The sequence below is a fragment of the Sesamum indicum genome, linkage group LG15 (genome assembly GCF_000512975.1).
Source record: "Sesamum indicum cultivar Zhongzhi No. 13 linkage group LG15, S_indicum_v1.0, whole genome shotgun sequence".
Classification (NCBI taxonomy): domain Eukaryota; kingdom Viridiplantae; phylum Streptophyta; class Magnoliopsida; order Lamiales; family Pedaliaceae; genus Sesamum; species Sesamum indicum.
Window position 1 is genome coordinate 736,553 of NC_026159.1, and position 24,471 is coordinate 761,023.

Here is a 24,471-nt window from a genome sequence, read left to right on the forward strand (position 1 = left end):
TCTTCTGCAGCTGCTTCTTTCTTGGGAGCCCTTTTAATAGTCATATAATCGTGGTCCGGTCTGGAAAGTTTTGCTAATAAAAGTTGGAACCCCAACAACCTGCGGGGTTTCACTTCCAGACCGTCGGCATTCACCCCCAAAAACAATAAAGAAATAAACACAACAAAAGAAACGATGAATACAGCTCATATATGTTTGTCGGTTCTCTTCTTGTTTGCATTTGCTTCTACTCTTCCCGGTGCTGTCCGAGCACACATTGCAGAATTCGACGAGGTATGGCAGAGGCGAGCAGAGGAGGCCTGGAACCGAACACTCGAATCCTACGAGCCAGCTCCTGCCAAGATAGTTAGTCACCTCAATCTCAATGTTCACAGGTACTGTTTGGTACTAATAATTAATTACTTGATGGGTTTTATTTTCTGTTATAGGCGTTTGTTTTAATTTAATTATTACTCTACAGGGCCTTGAAGGAAGTAAAAGAAGAGGAATTGAGCTTGAATAGTACGAGGAGGCAGCTAAGCCATGGGTACGACGGCCCATGCAGGGTCACGAATCCAATCGACAGGTGCTGGAGATGCCAGGCCAATTGGGCTCAAAACAGGTTTAGGCTGGCGGACTGCGTGTTGGGCTTCGGCTACAAGGCCAAGGGAGGAAAGAACGGTAAAATCTACGTTGTCACCGACCCATCAGACAATGATATGGTCAATCCAAAGCCAGGAACCCTCCGCCATGCAGTGATACAAAAGGAGCCATTGTGGATCATATTCCAACGTGACATGCTCATCAGACTCTCGCAAGAATTGATCGTCCAGAGTGACAAGACCATCGACGGGCGTGGTGCGAGAGTCCTTATTGCAAATGGCGCAGGCATTACCCTCCAATTTGTGAAGAATGTGATCATCCATGGCATTAAGATTTATAACATTAGTCCAGGGCAAGGTGGTATGATCAGGGATGCTGTAGACCACTATGGGCTCAGGACCAGGAGTGATGGGGATGGGATATCGATCTTCGGTTCTCAGGATATCTGGATTGATCACGTCTCTATGCTGAACTGCGCAGATGGTCTCATTGACGTTATCATGGGATCGACTGGAGTCACCGTCTCAAATAGCCACTTCACAGATCACAATGAGGTGATCACGTCTGATACAAAATTTCTCAAAACAGACTGCTGCAGCATATATATATACATATATTTACTTTGATGCATGTTGTGATGATGATGTAATTGGATGTGTGGAATTATGGTGCAGGCGATGCTTTTTGGTGCGAGCGATAGCCACACACAGGACGTAAAAATGCAAGTCACAGTTGCTTTCAACCACTTTGGGAAGAGGATGGTGCAGAGAATGCCAAGGGCACGATACGGCTACATCCACGTTGTTAACAATGACTACACTCACTGGAATATGTATGCAGTTGGTGGGAGCAAGAACCCCATTATTATTAGCCAAGGGAATAGATACATTGCTCCTCCAACTAATCCTTATGCCAAGGAGGTATGACTAGTGTGTGTTTGCATTAGAACATGACCTCAGTAACTTGACATAATTAATGAATGTTTTCAAAATTTGATGAATTGTGAAGGTGACAAAGAGGGAGTACTCGCCAGAATCGGTATGGAAGTCGTGGGTGTGGAGATCAGAGGGAGATATATTCCAAGGAGGTGCATTCTTTGTTCAATCAGGTGATCCAACATACACTAGCAAGCATCCTGAGAAGTATGACCTGATTCAGGCCGCCCCGGCTCAGAATGTTGCTGAGATCACAAAATTTGCGGGCGCACTTGGCTGCAAAGTAGGAGTACCGTGTTAGAACTACTGTAGAATACATCAGTCAACATATACAATGCTGATTTATTCGTAGATTACCGGCTTTTAGTCACTATGATCTTGTGAGTGACGTCTGGTGGCTGTGGGCAAGAAGAGGGAAACACACTACTATTGCTACTGCATAATTAATATGTATACAATAATATTTTTATTAATTAATTTTGGTAAGGAAATATATATTACGTACAGTTGATGAGATTATATTTATATTTATATATACATATTTATAATGAAGAAATATGAAACAAAGCTGCAGGCATCTTGTAATCCTTTGTTTTTGCCTTCCTTTCACTACAAATTACGCAATCCCATTAGTTGATGAGTAGCTGTACTTAGAAGTAGCAGTTTTGAAAATAATATAGTAAATTTTTGCCATCTTCTTCTATATATTTATACTGATTATGATGATCAATTAATTAATTTGTGGTTATAATATATGTAGGTATGGATAAAAGAAGCCAATATGAGAATGATCAGATAATGGCTGATACATTAATTAATGTTTCATAATCGTCCATCAGATGGGACTGCTAATTAAATTATAAGGAGTAATGCATATCTAATCTTTGTCAAAGTAAATTCAACAAATTAAGAGTGCTGTACGCAACTGTATATTTGATGGAGTCCTTGGTGGGATTATCCACTCTCATCTCTTCTCCAATCATCTTGATAAGTTCGAATATCCCATTCAAATCTAGTTTGAACTTCATATCGAAAGACGAAGACGGGAATAATAATTTTAATGTTTGATATTAATTTCATAATTATAATTTTTTTTTGATAAATTAGTTAGTAATATAATTTAAATCTTAGTTTGATATCTAATAATATTTTTAGATTCTATTTAAAGTTAAATAAATGAACATTGATTGTCTTTATTCAAAAGATTCATTTATGTTTTTAAATAAACTTAGGTAGTAAAATAACGTAATTTTATTTTTGTATTAAATATACTTTTTGATATTATACTTGTTAATTGCTTTAAATTTAATTTTAGATCAGTTAATATTTTTTATTTATCTTTTTAGAAATACAATACTCTCTTGCCTTGCTACAGTAAATTAGTAAATTATATTTTTAAATACAAAACTACTTTAAGTTATACTTTTTCTAATTTTAATAAATGTTTATACCAATTAACAATTAAAGGATAGTAAAGAAGAAAGAAATCCTACTTTGAAATAATAAAAGTTCTTTTAATGTTAAAAGTTTACAATAATTTGTACAAGTTGAGATCATTTTTGTATATAAGCTTCTAATCTATCTTATTTATATTATAAAAAAATAATATAATATTTCAATTATTCAAAGTGTAATTTTATATAGAGGTTTGACCAAAAAAATAAAATAAAATAAAATAATATAAGTTCCTGCAGTACGAGCAATAGAGTGAGTCACTCGATTACCTGTTCTACGCACTAGAGAAAAAGAGTGAGAAAAACTAGATACGAGAAATTTGATATCCCGAACAACGCGACCAATAACAAAAAGATCCCCACTATTGGATTGTAACTTGTGAATAAGAGAGACGCAATCCCCTTCAAAGATGACAGAGCGCCAGCCCATACGAAGAGCAAGAGAAACGGCTTCCCGAGTTGCTAAAGCTTCAGCCAATTCTGGGAAAACAGGCTGGACGAAGCGAAATGCAGCCCAGACAACACACTGACCAGAGTCTGATTGAGCTACAACACCGCATCCACCCTCCATACCATCCCTAAACACTGCCCCATCAAAATTAATCTTCACCCACCCAACATCTGGAGGCCTCCAACAGCTACGCACTATGCATCCCACACAACTTTACCCCTCGAGGAGTGCGCTGAGATTCTACCAAGAAACGAGAGACCCCAGTCATAACATCCAAAGGGTCCTTATGTATATTCTGCATTAACACCTCATTCCTATGCTTCCACAAGCCCCAACAAAGACAAAACTCTTCCCCCGAAAGGACTTCCATACCTGCCTAAAACCAATCTCAACGTCCCCGAAAATAAGACCCGCAACACTCCAACGAATTTGAGCAAGTGCCCAACATTGGTGGACAAAGTGACATTAGATCAACACATGAATAAATCCTCATCACTCGCAAAACAAAGGGGCACCCTCCCGAAAGAACTTCCAACCCATTTAATCAAATTAGAAGAAGTAGTTAGAGCATTCTTACAAGCTTTCCACGTGAAAAGCCGAACCTTTGGAGGAACTGTTGCAGTCCAAATGAAGCTCCATGAAGGCACCACAACAGAGTGCGATGCAGTCCCCTGCAGGGAGTAGGCTAGGTGATAGGCGCTACGCATTGAGAAGCGACCATATCTAAAATAATGCCACACAGCTAGGTCCGGCTAAGTTGTCCGCCCAAGAGGGATGGCCATGTTCTCAACAAGCTCGCGGTTCCACATTCCCACTTCATCAATCAAATCCGCCACAAGAAGATACAAAGTGTTACTATCTGTCGGAGTAATCGGCCTAAAGGAGAATGGACGGGGAATTCAAGGGATTGCCAAACATGAATAGATGAGCCTGACCCCAGCTGCCAACAAAACCAGCTACTATTAAGGGCCTGGCAAATAAGAGACTTCTCCAGGTGAGAGAAGGCCGAGAAGAGATGGGAGCTTCTAGGAAAGAAGTGTTCAGGGAGTACCAGGCCTTAAGGAGACGATCGAGAAAGCTGTTTGGGTTTGTGAAGATTCTCCGATACTGTTTATAAGCATGGCTTGATTAAAAGCCCTTAACTCACGGAAGCCCAAATCACCTACGGAGGCCCGAGCACATAACTTGGACCACGCGAGCCAATGCACCTTTTTTTTGTCCTTGATTGTGCGACCAAAAATCAATGCATAAAGAAAGTATCCCGAATAACAGACTCTGAAATTCTGAACACCCCTATCACATATGTCGGGATCGACTGGAGAACGGCTTTGATCAAAATCCCTTTCCCAGCCTGAGAGAGCATATTCTCGTTCCACCCACTAATCATATTCCACACCTTATCTCGTAAGGAATTAAAGACCGCCCTCTGTGACTTACCAATGATTGTTGGAAGTCCTAAGTATAAGACGTGCCGATCCGCTTTACGAATACCCAAGATCCTCGGGAGAGCCCCCTGCACCAAGTCCTCCATGTTTTTGCTAAACACCACCGTGGACTTACTGAAATTTATCTCTTGGCCAGAAGCTCGGACATAGGTCGAGAGTACCTATGCAGTACCCCTCATTGCCCCCTCACTAGCATTACTGAAAATGAGTGTATTTTCGGTAAATAGGAGGTGTGATATAGGAGGGGCACCTCTGCAAATTGCTACTCTCGACACCGATCCATCCAATACCGCCCTATCTAGCAACGAACTAAAGCCTCTATACATAAAAGAAACAGATAAAGTGACAACGGATCCCCCTTACTGAGTCCCTGTTGCAGGCAAAGAAAACCAAACTGGTTACCATTCACTAAAAAAGAATAACAATGGACACACATCAATAGGACTATTTAAAAGTTTTTTATATGATACCCAATCACATATACCTCCTTGAGATTTTATGATCCAAAAAAAAATTAAAATAATAAAGACCAGTCAACAGTGGCAAACATGAAATTTTAGTACAACTTTGGGCTCTAGGCCAAAAAATTGTCTAACAAAAATGGTAATGACGGTTGACAGTTTTAAAAGGTGTGGGAAATTTTAGCCCGATTCTGGCTCGATCAAATTTAAATCAATTATATGATAAGTGCAATACACTTGTCGTGTGATTGATGTACAGTTAAAAAAAAATTACCAAGCACATAGATTTAGTCGGGCCAAATTTGATTCGAGCAAGGTTTTTCAGTGTTCATGTAATCATGCAAAAATAAAGGATGGTTGGCTTGATTTTACTATACAAGTCATTGGATCTCACGTAATTATTGTCTAAAATGATTGGTATTTTCTGTTGTTAAAATTACTATATATGGAAAGGAAAGATATAATAATTTAGTTAAATTGTTTTGTACGGTATGCAAGATTAGGATTATAGGGTTATTACTAATTCATTTATGCTATTACTATTGCTATTGCTATTTCAACTCCGAACATGAGGATCGGAGAGGAGGGGACGTTTACTCAGATTTGAACCATCGGATGTTCCACATTTGGTGCTCCCAAACACCATTTAAAAAGGCTTCTGTTTCCATGTCAGAAACCACCATTTTTCATGTTGGGAAGAAGGTAATCTGGGCTCGCCTCTGAATTTCGATCGGCTTATGCCATCTCCCAACATCCATGCTACAGCCAGCATCCCTGGATTAAAAATTATGGAGAAGAATTTCTCAATCACTTTCCTTTTTCTCTTCTTCATCTCTGCTGCTTTCATCCCCACCTCAGGGGCTAACTACACAGATTCTCACGATGTCTATTGGCAAGAAAGGGCTGCTTTGGCCAGAGCACGCATCCTTCAAGCCTACAACCCAAATCCAGAGGCAATCGTCACCGACTTCAACCAAAAAACAAAAGAGCAAGTCCATTGATATCTTTTGTCTGTTTACAATTCTTGCCCGACCCTGGAATTTTTGTCTATTTTGTGATCTTATGTTGTTCGCCTTTCCAGGACGTTGTGATTTTTTTCATCTTTTTTCTTGATACTTGTCTGTTTCTTGATTTTTGTGATTTTGCATTATATATTTCCAGGGCCCTGGAACACTCCCAGGTGAATAGAGCTCCACATAACGGCACCAGGAGGAATTTGGGAAGGAAATACATGGGCCCATGCGTGGCCACCAACCCGATCGATAGGTGCTGGAGGTGCAATCCCAACTGGGCCCTAAACCGCCAGAAGTTGGCGGACTGCGCCCAAGGATTCGGCGCTGCAGCCACAGGTGGAAAGTTTGGCCCCATATATGTGGTGAGAGACCCGTCGGACAACGACATGATGAACCCAAAGCCTGGAACCCTGCGTCACGCTGTGATCCAGCCAGGCCCGCTCTGGATCATCTTTTCCCATAGCATGAACATAAAGCTAAACCAGGAACTGATCATGACGAGCGACAAGACCATCGATGGGCGTGGAGCGTTGATTCAGATAACGGGAGGTGCTGGTCTCACCATCCAGTTTGTTCACAACATCATCATTACCAACTTGAAAATAACTAACATAGTGCCATCCCCTGGCGGCACCATCAGAGACTCCGTCAACCATTTTGGATTCAGAACGGGCTCGGATGGGGATGCCATTAACATTTTCGGATCTCACAACATTTGGATCGACCATCTCTCCATGTCTGGAGGTGCTGACGGCCTCATTGATGCCGTCATGGGCTCTACAGCTATAACAATATCCAACTGCCACTTTGTTCGTCACGACAAGGTAAGTCAATCTCTCTCCATTTTTGAAGCTATCAAGAAATTTCATACGGAAAACGGATGCAGGTGCTGCTGTTTGGAGGGAGGGACATGGATGAAATTGACAGCAAAATGCAGATAACGCTTGCATTCAACCATTTTGGCAAGCATTTGGTGCAGAGAATGCCCAGGTGCAGACGCGGATTCTTCCACCTGGTCAACAACGACTACACGCACTGGCTGATGTATGCCATCGGCGGAAGCCACCATGCCACCATCATAAGTCAAGGGAACCGGTACATTGCACCACCTTTGCCAGATAAGAGGCAGGTGACCCATAGGGAAGCCGACTCCCCAGAATCGGAATGGCGGAAATGGACATGGGTAACAGACCATGATGTCTTTTTGAACGGAGCCTATTTCGTTCCGTCTGGTGATCCAAACGGAGCAGCTACATATCTAGCTCTAGAGAAAATTAGACCAGCTCCAGGAGCGGCGGTAGCCACCATGCCACCATCATAAGTCAAGGGAACCGGTACATTGCACCACCTTTGCCAGATAAGAGGCAGGTGACCCATAGGGAAGCCGACTCCCCAGAATCGGAATGGCGGAAATGGACATGGGTAACAGACCATGATGTCTTTTTGAACGGAGCCTATTTCGTTCCGTCTGGTGATCCAAACGGAGCAGCTACATATCTAGCTCTAGAGAAAATTAGACCAGCTCCAGGAGAGCAAGTTTACGACCTCACAAGGTTCGCAGGTGCTCTGAAATGCGTGGTGTCGCTACCGTGCTAGTTAAAATTTTGCAGATGCATGAAATTGTTAGGCAAAATGTGCGACTGATTAGTTGGCACGTGATTAAGATACTGAAGGGAGACAAATGAAAGGTTTCCCCCTCTACAGTTTGTCTTCTGCTAATATAAAGAAGAAAACTTTGTTAAAGATACATAGAATAATAGGAGAATTATTATTATATCTTGGGTGTCATCTTTTGCACTTGTATTGCAAACTTTGAAACATAAAATTGCAATAAAAGCTCTAGGACAACGATTTTTTACTTAGACCAACCGAGTGTATTATCATAAACTCTTGAGCAATTTTGTGCAGAATTAACGACCAAGAACAAAAACGAAAGCTCGATTTTTCACTGTTCAGAGTAGTAACAGTACCTGTCAGCCAGTTGGAGACAGGCACAGCTATGCTACAATTGTACCCAGAAGACAAATAACCATAAGATACAACATCCTGCACATTGTCTCCTTTTCGATCATACTAACATCTCACAGAAAGATTTGTCCAAATGCTTTTCAGATATTCCTGTACTATGACATCTATTAAGAAGCATTATGTTCTTCTGACTGTATCACAATTAATTAAAGCCCTGGTTATGCCTAAGCACTATCAGATTCATCTGCAGAGTCTACATTTGTGGTTTGTGGATTCTTGTAGCCACTGATTTCTTCAGTATACCGTTTCTTGTCGGCCCGGGCTTTTGCTTCATATGGAGCTTTCTCCTCAGCTGCAGAATCCATGACACCAGCATTATTGAGAGCAACATTGTCATTCTACAAGAAATTCATATAGATAATGCACAAGATTATACCTGTCATCTTATTCCATCTTTCACCAAGTACCTTCCCGACTTCTGTAAATGAAATTCCTGGATTACTCTTCTTCACATTCTGCATTGGGAAAAAGTGGTAATCCATACATAAGTGTAACTAAGTAATATGCAATGTTGTAATATATGATCTGGCATAAGATCTAGAATTGCTTAAATCAGTTTATGTATATTAGAGTATACAAACCTCTCTCTCTGTTTGGGAGAAGAACATAAAGGCACTAATTGCCCTCTTTGGTGCATTTGGATCCTTCTTCTTCTTCTGTTTCTTTCTCTTTGACCCATCATCATCGTCATCTTTGGTCTTTTTTCTACTTGATGACGCCTTCAAAGCAGACGGCTCCTTCTTGGATTTCTTTTTCATGGGTGCCTAAACCAAAAATAAATGGATCTCAGGTTCACGTAAAATATTGAAATTGAAATTGGAAAAAGAAAAGCAACAGAAATCTCACCTCTTTCTCATCTCCACTGTCACTGGCATCAGTTTCTCCTCCAGAATCATCAGTAGGGGAGCCTTCATCATCTTTGTCAGCCACAAAATCCTCATCCTGCATAGATAACACAGCATATAATCTTAGTTTGTTGCAGCCTTTGCTAGCAGTTAATAGTTGCTTAGTGCAAATATCAAGAATGGAAGTGAACTATTCATAACTTGCATGTACAAATTTCTTATGAAAATAAGACACATAAAAGAAGAAAATAAAACACAACCTCCTCATCACTTTCATCTCCAATAGCTTCATTCTTGATTCTTTCAAGATGTGGGTCGACAGAATCATCAATATCATTAATAACAGATGCAACTCCCTCCGTAGCCTGATCAGTCCCCAAATTCATGATCTTCAGACCTTTATCACTGCAGTACACACCCATTATATCCGAATTACACTTCAGGCACAAAGTTGAAGCTAACTCAGGTCTTACTCTTGCACAACCAAGATAAACAAAGATCACGGCAAGAGAGATGCACTTACTTGACGAATGAAAAGAGATTATGGTACTCATTTCTCTGGATATTTCGGAAAAGGTGCTCCTGCTCAGTCTTAAGTCTGATGAGAAGATCAAAGTAATGCATATTCGAACCTCCAGCAGTATGCCTCTCAAACTCCACATAGTCAATCTAAATTATAAGGCAAAAATAGTATAGTCTCAAGTACCATCACAGGCATCTGTACTGGTACGAAAAGATTAAACTTGTAGACTGCCCCAAGAATAGATAAATACCATACCTCCTCATGAAGAATGAGAGTGGGTGGTTTAGGTAAAAAGAAAAAGCTCTTTTCAAGTGGATAAAGAACTCCGTCTTCAGCTTTAAGTGATGACTTCACCGCATAACCATCTTGACTACTACGGAACTTCCCTGGTTTAGTAACTTTTGCCCCAGATAACCCTCGCAGAATTGTAACAAAGATCTCATGTATGAGTCCCTGATATTTGAACAAAAATCATGTCAAGATTAAGATAATTGAAATGAGTGTCTTCTTTCCCTCAGCTTCTGTTACACAGAAATGAAAGGCACCCACATAGGATGGACAACCCAATAAAAAGGAAATATCAAGATTGCAGCAATGCTGAAATGGTACAGACTGCATAATTTATTAAAAACTATTACCAATCTACCAAGCAGAGCGTCATTTATCATTTGAATTCAATAGTCAAGCCTAAACTAGTGATTCAGCAATAGAATTCAAGTGGGTTAACAACAGAAGCGATGATTACCTTATGCTCTGGCTCAAGCCTGTCCTTATACTTCGTATTGTAAAGTTCTTCACTCATCGATAAGGTGGTGTCTATCACAGCATCTGTCTCAAACTGCAGTTGAACCCCCAAAAGAAACACAGAAACTCATTACGATGAATCCTCACATTTTAGCATGGATGTCCAAAACTTTTTAATGTCAATCATTACCTGCATCACAATATGTGGATATAGAGTTTGTCCCTTCCTAATTGGTGGATCAAGAGTAACAACGACAAATGTATGTGGTTGGTTATACTGCAGAGGCAAAGATGATTAAGCATTAATGTGTCACAGAGACCTTAGGCAAGTACCACTCAAATAGACTTAAAAGAATAGCTAAATAACAGAACCTTAGGCAACCAAAAAACGCGAACAACACTGCTGTACTGAATTTTGAAGTCATTTGCTTGTCCTTGGAGACGCAAAAATGAGAGATGAAGCTCAACATTGTATCGTCCCCTGAAAGAAATATCTATTTTAGACATCCAGACCTGGAGAGAAGTAACCAAATCGGATCCGAAACTTATAACAACTAGCTACGAGCAACCAACCTAGGAGTGAGTATGGCAATTCCATCAAAAGTAACAACAGCTTCTTCACCTCCAGCTCCAACATCTGCCATTGAGACAATCTTGTCTCGAAACACCTACATAGAAAGTAAATTTCATGATGCTCAAAGATATAAGAATGGCAATCCATGTATCAGCATCGGTGGGAGAGAATTACCTGAGCAGAAGGACGACTTTCATCCCCAACAAATTGAGTGTTCGAATTGGGGATGTGAAAACTTATTTCCATTAATGAATCTTTCTGTAGAGAGAGTATAAATTGAATAAATTTGCCATTAATTAGGAAGAAAAAAGAAGGACAATGTTGGATTTTAACACCCAAAACGATCACAAGAGAGACACCATGCCATAAAGACAATGACTGAAATGAAAGCATAAAGTACCTCATTAGCACCAGTTGTGTCGTCTACATGGAATTCCAACATAACATCATTTTTTCCCTGAAGTTGGGTCTGCGCAACATCCGCTAGAGATATCTCGAACGCTTGCTTACTTCCCACAAGAAAAGTAAGTGTATTCCCTGAGAAACAAAGAAAAGCATAGGCATATCAACCAGAACTAAGCAAGCATACAAAGAGAGCAGCGAAGAAGTAATAAAAAAGGTAAAATCCTTTTATTAAGTAATAATGTACCATTCAAATCAACTTCTCCCCAGTTTTTTCCACTGACAGAGAGCTGCTTCTCCTCTGGTGTTGTCCCAAAATTGGACTGGAAAAACGCAGTCAGAGTGGCAACATCCTGCAAAACAAGCATCCATTAAAAATATCAGACTGGGGAAACTTGAAAAAGTGGAACAGTTGAACGCATGCTAAAGATGTGACAGGAATGCATGAGTGAGATGTGTTATAAATGCCATGATTCTGAATTACATTATAATTCTATCTTTTCACTTATTGTAATTCAATACAATAAATAACTTAGGAATACACTCAATCTTAGCTTCACAATCAAGCAACCTTATTTGAAGAATAAACACATACGAATAACATGATCTCAATAATCTAAGGCTTAAGCAAACAGGACAAAACATATATGTTCACCTGATCCCGGAAACCAGTGAATTTGTAATGCAAGCCATCTTTGGTCCGTACTCCAAGTTGATTAGATCGCGGAACCTTCATCCACGTAAGGCCCAACAAGTCAGATTTATCAACTTCCACAGCCTTGCCACCTCCTTGTTTCTTCCATACTACCCCACCTGAATGAACTTTAAGTTGCCCTGGATTCTACAAAATGTAAGACAAAGTTTCAAGTTGGTTTTTTATAAAAGAAAATCAAAATCTCAAAGCTTTCACAATCACCAGTATCAAGCAACTTATTACTCCAGCTGCATGTGCCCCAAGTCAAGACCTCTCATTAGCCAACCCTCAAGAAGTAGCAGCCCAAATCAACTAACAAACCCTTGTTTTTATTATGTCACATTTTCTTTCTCTTCTTCTTTTTGTTTTTTTACCTTTAACAAAAGAAGCAGAAATCAACTAAGAAAAATGCAAGCAACCCCTTATGATATTGCAAATGAGCAAATTACCCTTTTATGAAACAGTAATTGCGATTTACCTATCTGTGTTTTCTAAAATACAATTTTAAAAATAAAGCAATTTACCTCCCTGTATAAGGAGGTAAATTGCTATATTTTTTTCATAGGGGTATCGCGCTCATTTTCAATGTCACAAGGTTTAAATTGCTATTCACCCCATTTTCTTCTCTTACTTCTCTCACTTCCTCCTTTTGCTTAATCAAGAGTTTTTCTGCATATGACAGTCCCTTTAAACTTTGACAAATTTTTTAAGAAATATCAAGTCCATAAGTAGTTCGACTTCTTCAGTTGTTTAGAAAGTAGAAACCCCCATTCCAATTCCAATCGCGATGTAAACCCAGAATTTGAACCAAAAACAAAATATGCAAGTTTGCAACCCTAGCCAAAGGAGGAAACGATAAACTTGATGGTGTGCCTGCTCCCAAACTATTCAGATACAAAACAACAGCAAACACAGTAATTACTAGGGCTAGGGTTTAAAACAACAAAAGTCAAAAAAAGAAAAGGAAGAAGCAAACAAAGAAATTGACAAAAGAGAAATCGTGCTTACGGTTCCTCCACGGCCACCAAGAGAGATACTGTTGAACAAGTGACCGTCCGCCATTGCAATAAGGAATAGGGGAAAGTAGCGAGAGCAGAGTAGGGGACGGGTTATATAGAGCAAGGGGAGTGCGCACTGCGCTACTCCAACCGTAGTGGCGCGAAAAGGAAATTACCCACTGCGAGTCGGTTCACGGTTAAATAATGCAATCAAAAATGGAAGGCACGAGACAGTCACGTGGTTTTGAGCAGATTGGGCTGCATAACCAATCAGGCCCAATAGACAGAGGCTAAATTGACGATATCCTGCTCATTTATGTTAGCCCAAACCATGCTACTTGACAAAGCCCAATAAGAGATATTTTCGTTCGGCCCAATCTGTCTGTTTCCGGTTGTTGGAAAACCTTAACCTTAATAAAATAAATACTTGAAATGTGTATTACCTAAAATAAACAGTTATTTATGGACAAACATAAATAAAACAAGGGTGTTCTAGGAAATCCACATTTTATTTACCAACTAAAATCTTGAAACTGGATAAATAGTATGGATTTTCCGCTGTACAAAATGTCGATAGATATAACTTGTGGCTAGTTAAATAAGTGAATCTTTAATTATTTGTTTATTCTATTTTAAAAAAATATAAATTTATTTATTTTATTTAAGTATATTTATTATCAGGATGAACCTGTACTTGTGTTTTTGATAAGGTTGTTCACTGCATTAATCCTGCGCTAATGCATTTTATGTTGGGTAATTCAATATATTGTTCAAAAAATGTAGTAGGAGGAAGAGGAATATTAGTATATTACATTACATGAGTAGATTCCATAGTTAACATCGCCGTACAATTCCTGTTCCCACCTTAGAAGCAAAAACGAACTCAAAACCTCAATGAGAGTTGTTTAACAACAGACAAATTACGGATGACGAATCCGAGAAAATGCTCTTTTATGACCCTATCTATCTGTTTATCACAGCCACACTCCTGCTTCTTATTCTTACACAGCTGATTGAGACACAAGAGCACACAGTCAAATTGGTGATTTGATGGGCTGAGGTAAATTTGGAACAAGTGCAAAATAAGTGTTGTCTTGGCAATGAACGGAATTTGATCAAAATTGGAGGAAAACTCTATAATAAGTGGATTTTGAAATACATCGATATTATTAGTGCAAAAATGATAGTCGAAGGATTTGCTATTAGAGATTTTAAATACCGAATTCCGATGCTTTATTAATCAAAACATAAAGTTGGGTAATTCTGATCGTTTGTAAAAACATTCGTATTTGTGTTAAGGAATCCAGCGGCCCAGCATCAGAATAAGAAACAAATTAATTAATTAGTAGAAGCAGTATATTTTTTGTAGTGGAGGAGCAGAAACAATTGACCCCTCAACTATATCTATTTGAGAAGTAAAACCGGCTACGTCGGAACCATTCCAAAGTTATGAAGTCATATGCGGCTGGGGACAGAGTACAAGAATGTATAATATTTGGTTCCTATGGCTGGCAGGCAGTACAAGGATAAACAACATTGTCTTAAATAAACCAAATTCCTCGTGCCCATCGCCATTCCTGTCGTTGTTCAAATGCTAGAAGCAACTACTACAGACACAACATAATAAGCCAAAAAAGGCATGGATGCTATTTATACGAGCTTGAGAATTGAGAGTGAGTTCAGATAGAAGGCTAGACAAGCAGGAGCAAAGAGTGAAGAATATAGGAAAAAGATGGAGCAAATTATCAAGGAAGAGAAGCTGAACATGGCAATGAGAATGGTAAAGAGTGAAGAGAACCTGGGACGGCGTGAAGCTAGATGTGTCAAACGTAGACGAAGAGAAGTAGTTGCTGATATTCTCAATTGCAATGGTGAGCAGAAGGAAGCTGATGGAACATCAGCAGCAACAACTGTGAAGAGAAGTTCGAGGTTTCGTGGCGTGAGCAAGCATAGATGGACAGGCAGGTATGAAGCACACCTGTGGGACAAACTCTCCTGGAATGTTACTCAGAAGAAAAAGGGGAAACAAGGTATCTTACATTACACTACATCTTCTCATCTGTTCTTTCATGTAAGAGGAATACTAGTGCCTGACACGGAATTTTTAATTTTCTTTCGTGGTTTCTGATCGGGGATGGAACGAAAATGGCAGTTTATCTTGGTGAGTACATTTCAGTCTTAAAGTTTGAAAGTATCGGTGTTCGTTTTTATATTTTTGTATAAGGTTTTTTGTTGGGACTTAATTATTTATCAATGTTCTTCAGGGGCTTATGACGATGAAGAAGCCGCAGCAAGAGCCTACGACTTAGCAGCACTTAAGTATTGGGGAACATCTACTTTCACCAATTTTCCTGTATGATAACCGGCAATTTGTCCTGTTGAACACTTTTCTCCACTTCATACAAACCCCAGATTCTTACCAACTTTCTTGATATATTCGGCAGATCTCTGATTATGAAGCGGAGATTGAAATTATGCAGGCCGTTACAAAGGAAGAGTATCTAGCTTCACTCAGAAGGTAAGATTGTTTTATCTAATTTTGTGTAGTCAAAAGTTTCACGTGTTCATATGGACGCAATATTAGCATACAAGAAGCAATGGTGACCCTGTTGATCATGGTTCTGCAGAAAAAGTAGCGGCTTTTCAAGAGGGGTTTCGAAGTATAGAGGAGTTGCAAGGTACATATAAACAACCACTAATTGTATATACAAAGTCAGTTTCATGATTGATATATTCTAGCAGATAACTTAACATGTAGATGGAAAAAATGCAGACACCATCACAATGGAAGATGGGAAGCGAGGATAGGAAGGGTTTTCGGAAACAAGTACCTCTACCTTGGCACTTACAGTGAGTAATCTGCACCCAAATTGGAACCAACAGAATAGCACCAAAAAGTAAACTTTCACCTGATGCTAACGTTGAGATTTTGCTCACAGGTACACAAGAAGAAGCCGCTCGTGCTTATGATATTGCAGCAATAGAGTACAGAGGGATCAATGCTATCACCAACTTTGACTTGAGCACCTACATCAGATGGTTAAAACCCGGAGCAAACATTTCAGTGCCTGCTCAAGAATCAAAACTGCCATTTTCATCCCCTTTCCTAACAGGAGAAGAAGCCCTTTCTACCGGTTTAAAAAGAAAAGCTTTTAGTGCGGAAGACCTGCAAGAGACATTTGTCAGCAACCTTCCTATCAGTCCATGTAGCAGATCTTCTCCAACAGCCCTCGGCCTGCTCCTCCGGTCCTCTGTGTTCAGGGAACTCGTTGAGAAGAATTCAAATGTCTCGGAAGAAGAAACTGATGGTGAAAACAACAGAAACCTGACACGGGTTGGCAGTGACGATGAGTATGGAGGGATCTTTTGTGATGGAAGTGAAGATATCCCGTTTGCAGTTTCTACGAATGGGCACAGCATTGAGTTGCAAGAACAACTCCACTTCGACTACAATCCAGACACCATGGGGAGAGACAACATAGGCATGGCCACTACTTACTAGTCATTAGATGCCATCATTTTGAGGTCTGTGTATGTATAAATGTGAAGAGAATATATTTAGTCTCAGGAACACTTTAGTAATCTTATTTAGAATTCCAGTTGGGGGAGAAATGTGGTTCATTTTTCCGATATTAGGGAACTGGTGAATGTAAAACAACCAAAACTAATATCACTATCCATTACATGAAGATTGTTAGAGCTCCCTTTACATATAAATTCCACAAAGTCTTCATTATTTTGAAATCCAATAGCATCAAGAGAACATCTGAAAATTACAGACCAAATAATAATCAGAAGCAGCCTGGCAAATTAATCAGTACAAGGTAACACATTATATCCTGATAATTCCCCCCCATGAACCAGAACCACAGAACCATCAACTTGTTGGCCAACTGAGCAAATTCAAAATCCATACGAACGTAAGATGGACTTGATGCATGTTAGAGTGTATACCAAAATCTCAGAGCAAAATACACAATTTAAGATTTATCAAGCATCATTATTTCAGGCTACGAAGGTGACAGATGTACTTCAGAAGAGGATTTGAAGCAAATCAATGTTAAGTCAAACTGCAATTCTTTTGCTTGGAAAACTGAATTATACATTCTGAGCAAGTGTACCAACTCTCCTTTTGAAATACAGATGTATGAATCCAAACACACATAGCCTGACACTATCAAAACTTTAAAACTGTTTTCTCTTGCTTCGAAATAATTTCTCTCTTTTTGCGTACACATAAAGCAAAGCAAAGAAAGCTCCACCAGAGAGCAAAAGAGATGTCCATGGGAGTGGTGGATCCCTGAAACACACAAGCGATGCCTCCAATTCTTGGGATGCATGATAAACAAGAGTGTGGATAGCATATAGATCGTGGTCTGAAGATCTCAGATAATATAGCGCCATCTCATAATCAAAGTGTGACATAGCAGAAATTGACTTGTCCAGCTTGTACCTGAACAAGTTCCACCTCTGTATAAATTCATAATGTCGATTCTGTTTCAGAAGTTTTCTGTCCCCACCATGTGCAGCGATCGACTCAAGAACATCAATTCCACTAGTAATGCTGTAATTCAATGACGTCAAAAGAACATTTCTCCTAGCGGCATCCTTCTGAACAAAGGATAAAGAAGATATCTCCGAGAATGGTCCAAATGGTGTTTGTCCAACACTCCACGTGTAGTCCACAAGAGAACTATTATGCCTAGGGCTCCAAACAAGATGTGTTGGTGAAACCCCCCACATGCTCTGCAAAATGGAACCTACAAGTGGTCTTTCGAGTTCCCGAGTCTGTGTGAACACATGATGCCCATTGCAACTGTAATCACTCACAGTCTGGGTACTCTTGGTCCTAACTGCAATGACCATATCCTTAAATGCCACAGACTGGTGATACCGATCAAGCAACAGTATTGTATTGACTTCAAGATCAAAAACATATACAGGTAGAACTCTACCAAACTCTTCCTCAGGCAGCTTGCCTACCCTTCTAAACTCATCAACTGATTCCAAGATTGTTTGATGTAATTGCTTCGAGTCCAAATACTCGCTCACAATCAAAGTATAATTATCAAACAAGTACCTAGAAGTGTACGAAGTGGTTGCTCTTGCAATCGTGAATGAGCATATTGGGCACTCAGAAAATTTTACCTCATACTTCTTAAAACTCAAACTCTGATCCCCCAATAATAATCCACGGTCATTAACCTCATCCATAAAAGTTCTCTCTATTGACTTCCAATCCAACCCAAAACTACCACCATCACCATGTATATGAATAAATTCAACAATCAATTTATCCTCAAACGGCACAGGAATTCTCAAAGAGGGTACAAGGAGTACCTGATAAGCACTCCACACCAATGAAGCTAAGTCCGAAAGCAGTGCTTTTTGCGACTTTGGTCGGCCATGGAGAGCAGCTAATGGATGAAACTCACCTTTCGGCAAAACCCCATCACCGGATAAAGCAGGCCCATAATCGACCGGTCCAGCTCCCAAATCAATCCACAAGTATCGATCATTTCCAGTCCAAATGCTGCCCAAGCATTTGGTAAAACCCGGAGAGCTGTCCCCAGGAGTATAGCTGTAAGCATAAGGTTTTGGCTGTGATCCAAGATGGATAATGTAGATGTGAAACGAGTTGATGGGCTTCTCTTTTTCGAAATCTTGTCGAATAATTTCATCGATAAGGGAGTAGGGGACAGCAGAGAGCGGGGATCGGAGAGAAGAGGGGGCAGACGCAAGGTGGGAATTGAGGGCGGAGGTGAGGGAGGTGGAGAGAGAGGGAGGGGAGAGGGAAGCAGAGAGGTGGAGGGAGTGGGACAGGGAGAGATGGTGGCCGGAGGAGGAGAATGGGGTGATGACGTGGAAAAGATCGGAGGAGACGGCGGAGGAGAGGAAGGAGGAGAGAAGGGAAGGGGCGGATGAAGAGAAGGTGGGTCCCACTAAGTGGAGGGTGATGGGGATGGGAAGATTGAGGGAGAGGAGGGAGGAGGCGATGGGGGGACGAGCGGGAGAGGCATGGGAGAGAGGGGTTTTGAGAGAGGAAGGGAGGAAGAGGAAGGAATCATTGGTGGCATGTGGATCTTTGCGGAATTGTTGGGTGAGAAAGGAATCGAGGCCGATGATTGGGGCGGCGCCGGCGGGGATGAGGAAGAGGAGGAGGAGGAGAGGGAGGAGCACCGTGGCTCGGGGTTGGGGCATTCTGGTGATGTGACTGCTGAGCTTGAGGGGTTTGGGGATCTGAGTTCAACGGAAATGATTAAACGAAGTAGAAGTAGAGTGAGCGAAGGAAGTTTGTCAACAATACCTACACTACATATTCATGTTTTATTCCTAATCTTCCCAATTTTCCATTGAAGAACAAGAAATCTTCATAATTGACTACTTTGAGGCGAAATCATCAACTGAACGCCCTTCAAAATAAAATTTAAAATCTAATTATCTATTTCATGTTTTATTTTATTTATATATACGTACATGTGAATCCTCCATCTTAATCATAATCTTCCAATTTTTCCATTGAAGAACAAGAAATTTGTCATAATTGACTACTTTTAGACAAAATCTTCAACTGAACGCCCTTCAAAGTAAAATTTAAATTCTGATTTATATATATATATAGATTTGAGCAATTGTAGTTTTGAATCAAATAATTTGCGAAAATTTTAATTTAAAATGGTATTGCCGTTTTGTTACCTTTAAACTTTATAACATCAATTCTGGGGTTGCGACATGACCTTGGATCAAATGATGCAATTCGATCCAAACAATATAACTTATTCCCCAATTTTGAATCTTCTTGATGAATTTGTTTGTGCAATAAATGAGTTCCTATTTATCCTTGTATACATGCTAGAGATCAAGACGCATGTAAAAACATGCATTTAAAAGCAAATGCATTACTTATCAGCTTTGCACATATAACTATCAGCATCAATATTTGTTTGTGCAATAAATGAGCTCCAATTTATCCTCGTATACATACTAGAAATCACGACGCATGTAAAAACATGCATTACTTACTGGCGTCGCACATATAACCACCCTGTATTAACAAAAACTTCGGCAGCCGGGTCCCTTATTTTGTAGTGCATGTCAATTTTGCTCGAATTTAGCTTCGACTAGTAAGATGGCAAAACTGAGGTTCCTTTGGGGTTTGATTAGCAAAATTATTTACAAGCTCATCATAACAAAGCAAGGATCAATAATCGTCCATTCCGTAGGGATTCTCAACCTTGACCTACAAGGGGAACAAACTATGCCAGCTCAAGCTAGAACCCACTTAGAAGGTCAGGAATGAGCGACTGAACAGGCAGAGAGCTGGTCTCTTAGCCAAAGCCAATAGTTTCCAATTTTCCACGGTTCACTACTACTGCCAGTCTAATTCTTCTGAATCACTGTCTGAATGGGGACCCCAGAACTTGGAAACGGCTGAACTATTTGCTTCAGATCGATTCGATGAAACATGACAGGTAGCAACCCTGAAGTCTCTGAAACGCACAATGGTGTTTTCTTGGTCGTCACCACTGGCAGTAACAATACGACATCCATCCACAGCCATTGCCGAGCATCCTAAGCCTTCCGCCATTCTATCTTGAGGTGAACAAATCAAAGAATTTGTCCGTGTACCAGTATTGGCTTCCCAAACATTGACAAGAGGATCATCTGGTCCGCCCGTAACAACTTTGTGTAGATCCATGTGCAATAGCTTTACAGGGCCGACATGTCCATCCAATTCAGCACTTGGTTCTACTTTGACTGTATTGGAAACTCTCCTGGTGTCCCAGAGAAGCGCTCTGCGAACAATTTGCAGATATATTAACCTTTAGCTTTATGTCTTAACAAGTTAGCAAGTAGTCAAACTACATGTAAATTTGCGATAATGTGCAGTCATTACCTGCCAGTTCCACCAGTACAAAGTAAGGACTTTGAGGGCAAAAATTCAAATGAATGTATTTGTGCTTGCTGGACCAATGTGAAGACTCTATGCATTGTTCTCAAATCAATTGCAATTACAGAGGACCCAGCAGCAACATAGACCAGTTTCTCATGGCATTTCATACCCACAGGTGAGAGAGGTATAGATGTCATTCCAACACAACATAAAGAACGAATAGAAGATGACGCTGATGTGGTATCCCAAACCCTAACCTATCAGAGAGTAGAAGTGAGAATAGTGACGCCTAGCAAGATACATATAGACTCAGATTTAACACACCTATGTATCACGAAATCACATAGTTCAATCAGATGTCATATGTACTGATACTATTGTTCTTTTCAACAAGGAATTTCAATTATTATATAGTTCTTGAATATGACTTATTGAAAAAGAAACTTTCATATTGTTTTTTATTAAATACTGTTATGAGAAGGATATGATGGATCTTCTAAAATTAATCTCTTTCTGTTTTATATCGAGCACACTAAAAATAATATGTAGTATGAATCATTAAGGTATTTTATGAAACACTTTCTTTGAGAAAAAACCAAGAGTTTATTTCATTCTTTATTCTTTTTTGTGGGTAGGCAAAAGCAATTTTTTTAATATGTTCAGCTTAAGTCACCCCTGCAATAAAAAAGCGCAATAATATTATACTTTTAGGTGAAGTAATAAAACAACGCAATTTATTAATAATAAAACAAGTTTAAAGATACTACATGACACACCATCTAAAGTTTTCTTATAAGATTCAAACTCATAATCATATCAATTTTTATCAATTAACTTACTTTATACATAGTCTAAGCATGTCGAATATTGTGGTATACTGAACTTGAAATGCTGCTACGATATCAAAATAAAAATAATAAAAATCTAATATATTTACAGGTATTTCTTGGAGAAATTATATATAGTTCTAAGATAATTTGCTCCATTGTAAGAAACTTTTATTCATAAATACTAAAATTTTTTATTTCTATGTAAGTAATACTTTTTATTAGTGCATCCCATTTTATATATAAATAGATTTCTTAATCTTTTCATAGAATCTAAAATAACTCCTTGTTTGCATTACCTTATTTTATAATTTTTCATTAAATTGATTCATGATATAATTAAATAAAATTGTAGTACATTATATCGATTTTTTAAAAAACTTTTAAATATTAGTAAAATATAATATAACATAAAAACTTATTCCCATTATATGAATAACTTGAATAAGTAGAAGTAATTAGATATAAAGTTTGATTATCCAAGAATTTAAGATTAATCATAGAAGATATTCAAAATGAGTATCTAGCTAACTTAAGTAAATGATCTTAGAAGCTATGTGTTATCTTGAAAAACTCAAAATTTATATAACATGTTGGCATGCATATATTTCACTTCAAACAGCTACGAAATTTTGAAATACTCAATATATTTGTTTTTTGTTCAGAAATTATGGAAATACAATGAATACACCTAATCCATCTATCTCTCTATATATATATATGAAAAATATTAATGGATAAGTAATCGCTACAGAAAATTTGACAAATATAGTTAACAAAGAATACTCTTAAAAATAGGTCGAAATGTCAAGTAATTATATATATGAAAAAAATTTGTATCTATGGAATGTACCTGCATACCCAAATATATGCAGTAAGAACCGGTAAGAAAAAGCACACATTTTAATACTAAAAAATCAAAATAAATATTTTCTGTACATAATTTTTTTTAATCATATTGGCTTTTTAACTATAAAATTTATTGATCCACCAAATGAGTGAAAAATATTCCAAAAGAATATTTGAAAAAAACTATTATTGTTGAAAACTAAAAATACTTGTATATAGCAATAATAGTTTTATTGTTATTTATATTTACAGTAATTAAATTATTTTTAATTTATTGAGCTTTAGATTTAACACTATCTTATAAAATTGTAATGTTTTTCAAAAACATTTGCAATACATGCAACGTGCATAGAGTACTAGTGAAAAGAAACAATATACAACAAGAATAAGAAATTGACTCCAGCACTGGTAGACAATGAGAAAAATTTGAAAGATATGTAGATGCAGAGAAGAATACCTTGCCATTCCTTGAAATGCTAACCAGCAGAGATGTTTTATGCCTGGCAGAAACCAAAAAGACGATTTAGTATATCTTACGTAACTGAAGGACTGCTCATAAACAAGCACATGCAAGACACAGCGTGCGTGAAGATATAATCCTCTTGTAGATTCAGATACATTTGGCCAGAAAAATTTATGATTGGAACAATTAATTGTATAATATCCAAATACATGAAATGCAAAACAATCACCAACCAACGTTTCTTGCATGCCATCAGGGGATAAAACAGCATTAAAGCAAGAGAAATGCTTGATGTACGTAGAGCACCAAATGAGCCTACCCAGCAACTGACATTAGTGACACAGCTTTTTCATGTCCGTAAAGTGTAGCTTTCAGTGCATGCTGGCCTCGCTTTCCAGAGGAGTTGATGGACCAGAGGCGAACAGTACCATCTTCACCTCCACTAGCAAACAGTTTCCCATTATCATCGCCCAATAGTTCATTTGAGAGGGTCAACACTGGGCCATGATGACCTTTGAAGCATCGGCTCCCTCCCTAACAAATCAGTGGGACATGGACTTAATGGGTATTTCAAGTGTAACTAATCCAAGTTTACTTCTATTTATCAACCATGGAATGATATTAACAACCACATTTTAAGGTTGTGTAAATTGGGACTGGGGAGTGATTTAAGTAAACTAAAACCTGCAGACTATACAGTATTCATAATTAAAATCAAATATATATACTTTTGCAATACCTTTGACCATAGGCGAATAAAATGGTCATTACTTGATGTTATCAGAACATTATCATCTTTTTCAGACTCACTTTGATGTAGATACGCCTCACCGAGTGAAAACAATCTGCAGACCAACAATTTTGCTGAATAGTCACAAAACAATTTGTTATGGAACAATAAATAAACTGAAAGCACAACTTCCAGAAGACATCTGGCCATGTCACTTGTATTACACTAACACATCCTATATGGATAATCTCTCATACGATACATAGGTCAACTTCAAAATGTACTCGCTCTTCTAGACAACTTCAAGGACAAGACAAGGAACTGCAAATTCTACACAACGTGATATTAATGTACTAGAGAAGAGAAACAAAGAAATGCCTACCTCATACAAGTGATTCTAGCATTATGGTTACCACGAGTCAGAAAAGAGATGTTTCCGTTAATGAGGTCGTCATTGTTCAAGGTGTGTATTGATGGACCCTGCAAACATAATCTATTAGAATGAATTATGTTTGCAGGGTCCATCAATACACACCAAACATAATTCATTCTAATAGAT

The 24,471-nt window shown here is 38.7% G+C and overlaps 6 protein-coding genes across 9 annotated transcripts in view; 3 read left to right on the forward strand and 3 right to left on the reverse strand.

Annotated features, from left to right (window-relative positions):
- Positions 7-2,023, forward strand: LOC105177213 (probable pectate lyase P59). The gene is made up of 4 exons (XM_011100273.2): positions 7-374; positions 461-1,136; positions 1,257-1,502; positions 1,591-2,023. Exons 1-4 carry the CDS (start codon positions 175-177, stop codon positions 1,816-1,818), a joined length of 1,350 nt encoding a protein of 449 aa, XP_011098575.1. The 5' UTR covers positions 7-174; the 3' UTR covers positions 1,819-2,023.
- On the forward strand, positions 5,994-8,203 carry LOC105177214 (probable pectate lyase P56). Its single transcript, XM_011100274.2, has 4 exons — positions 5,994-6,316; positions 6,490-7,165; positions 7,228-7,621; positions 7,861-8,203. The coding sequence occupies exons 1-4, from the start codon at positions 6,066-6,068 to the stop codon at positions 7,935-7,937; spliced, it is 1,398 nt and encodes a 465-aa protein (XP_011098576.1). The 5' UTR covers positions 5,994-6,065; the 3' UTR covers positions 7,938-8,203.
- LOC105177215 (FACT complex subunit SSRP1) lies at positions 8,299-13,317 on the reverse strand. The gene is made up of 16 exons (XM_011100275.2): positions 13,160-13,317; positions 12,113-12,298; positions 11,705-11,810; positions 11,456-11,592; positions 11,230-11,313; positions 11,055-11,149; positions 10,854-10,962; positions 10,672-10,758; positions 10,483-10,575; positions 9,993-10,190; positions 9,738-9,883; positions 9,475-9,619; positions 9,216-9,311; positions 8,951-9,133; positions 8,746-8,824; positions 8,299-8,661 (listed from the first exon to the last, which is right to left on the reverse strand). The coding sequence occupies exons 1-16, from the start codon at positions 13,211-13,213 to the stop codon at positions 8,534-8,536; spliced, it is 1,926 nt and encodes a 641-aa protein (XP_011098577.1). The 5' UTR covers positions 13,214-13,317; the 3' UTR covers positions 8,299-8,533.
- On the forward strand, positions 14,659-17,408 carry LOC105177217 (AP2-like ethylene-responsive transcription factor At1g16060). Its single transcript, XM_011100277.2, has 7 exons — positions 14,659-15,179; positions 15,302-15,310; positions 15,414-15,502; positions 15,594-15,667; positions 15,777-15,827; positions 15,923-15,999; positions 16,089-17,408. The coding sequence occupies exons 1-7, from the start codon at positions 14,882-14,884 to the stop codon at positions 16,649-16,651; spliced, it is 1,161 nt and encodes a 386-aa protein (XP_011098579.1). The 5' UTR covers positions 14,659-14,881; the 3' UTR covers positions 16,652-17,408.
- LOC105177216 lies at positions 17,189-19,560 on the reverse strand. Its single transcript, XM_011100276.2, has one exon. The coding sequence runs from the start codon at positions 19,348-19,350 to the stop codon at positions 17,335-17,337; it is 2,016 nt and encodes a 671-aa protein (XP_011098578.1). The 5' UTR covers positions 19,351-19,560; the 3' UTR covers positions 17,189-17,334.
- The window catches only part of LOC105177218, a 5,556-nt gene continuing 1,364 nt past the window's right edge, over positions 20,280-24,471 (reverse strand). For all 4 annotated transcript variants that reach the window (XM_011100279.2, XM_020699175.1, XM_011100280.2 and 1 more), the window contains 6 exons: positions 24,295-24,392; positions 23,922-24,027; positions 23,502-23,716; positions 23,177-23,219; positions 21,047-21,300; positions 20,280-20,945 (listed from right to left, as the gene is read on the reverse strand). In XM_011100279.2, the coding sequence (XP_011098581.1) occupies positions 20,519-20,945; positions 21,047-21,300; positions 23,177-23,219; positions 23,502-23,716; positions 23,922-24,027; positions 24,295-24,392 (1,143 nt within the window). In that variant the 3' untranslated portion in view covers positions 20,280-20,518. The remainder of the gene's footprint in view (positions 20,946-21,046; positions 21,301-23,176; positions 23,220-23,501; positions 23,717-23,921; positions 24,028-24,294; positions 24,393-24,471) is intronic.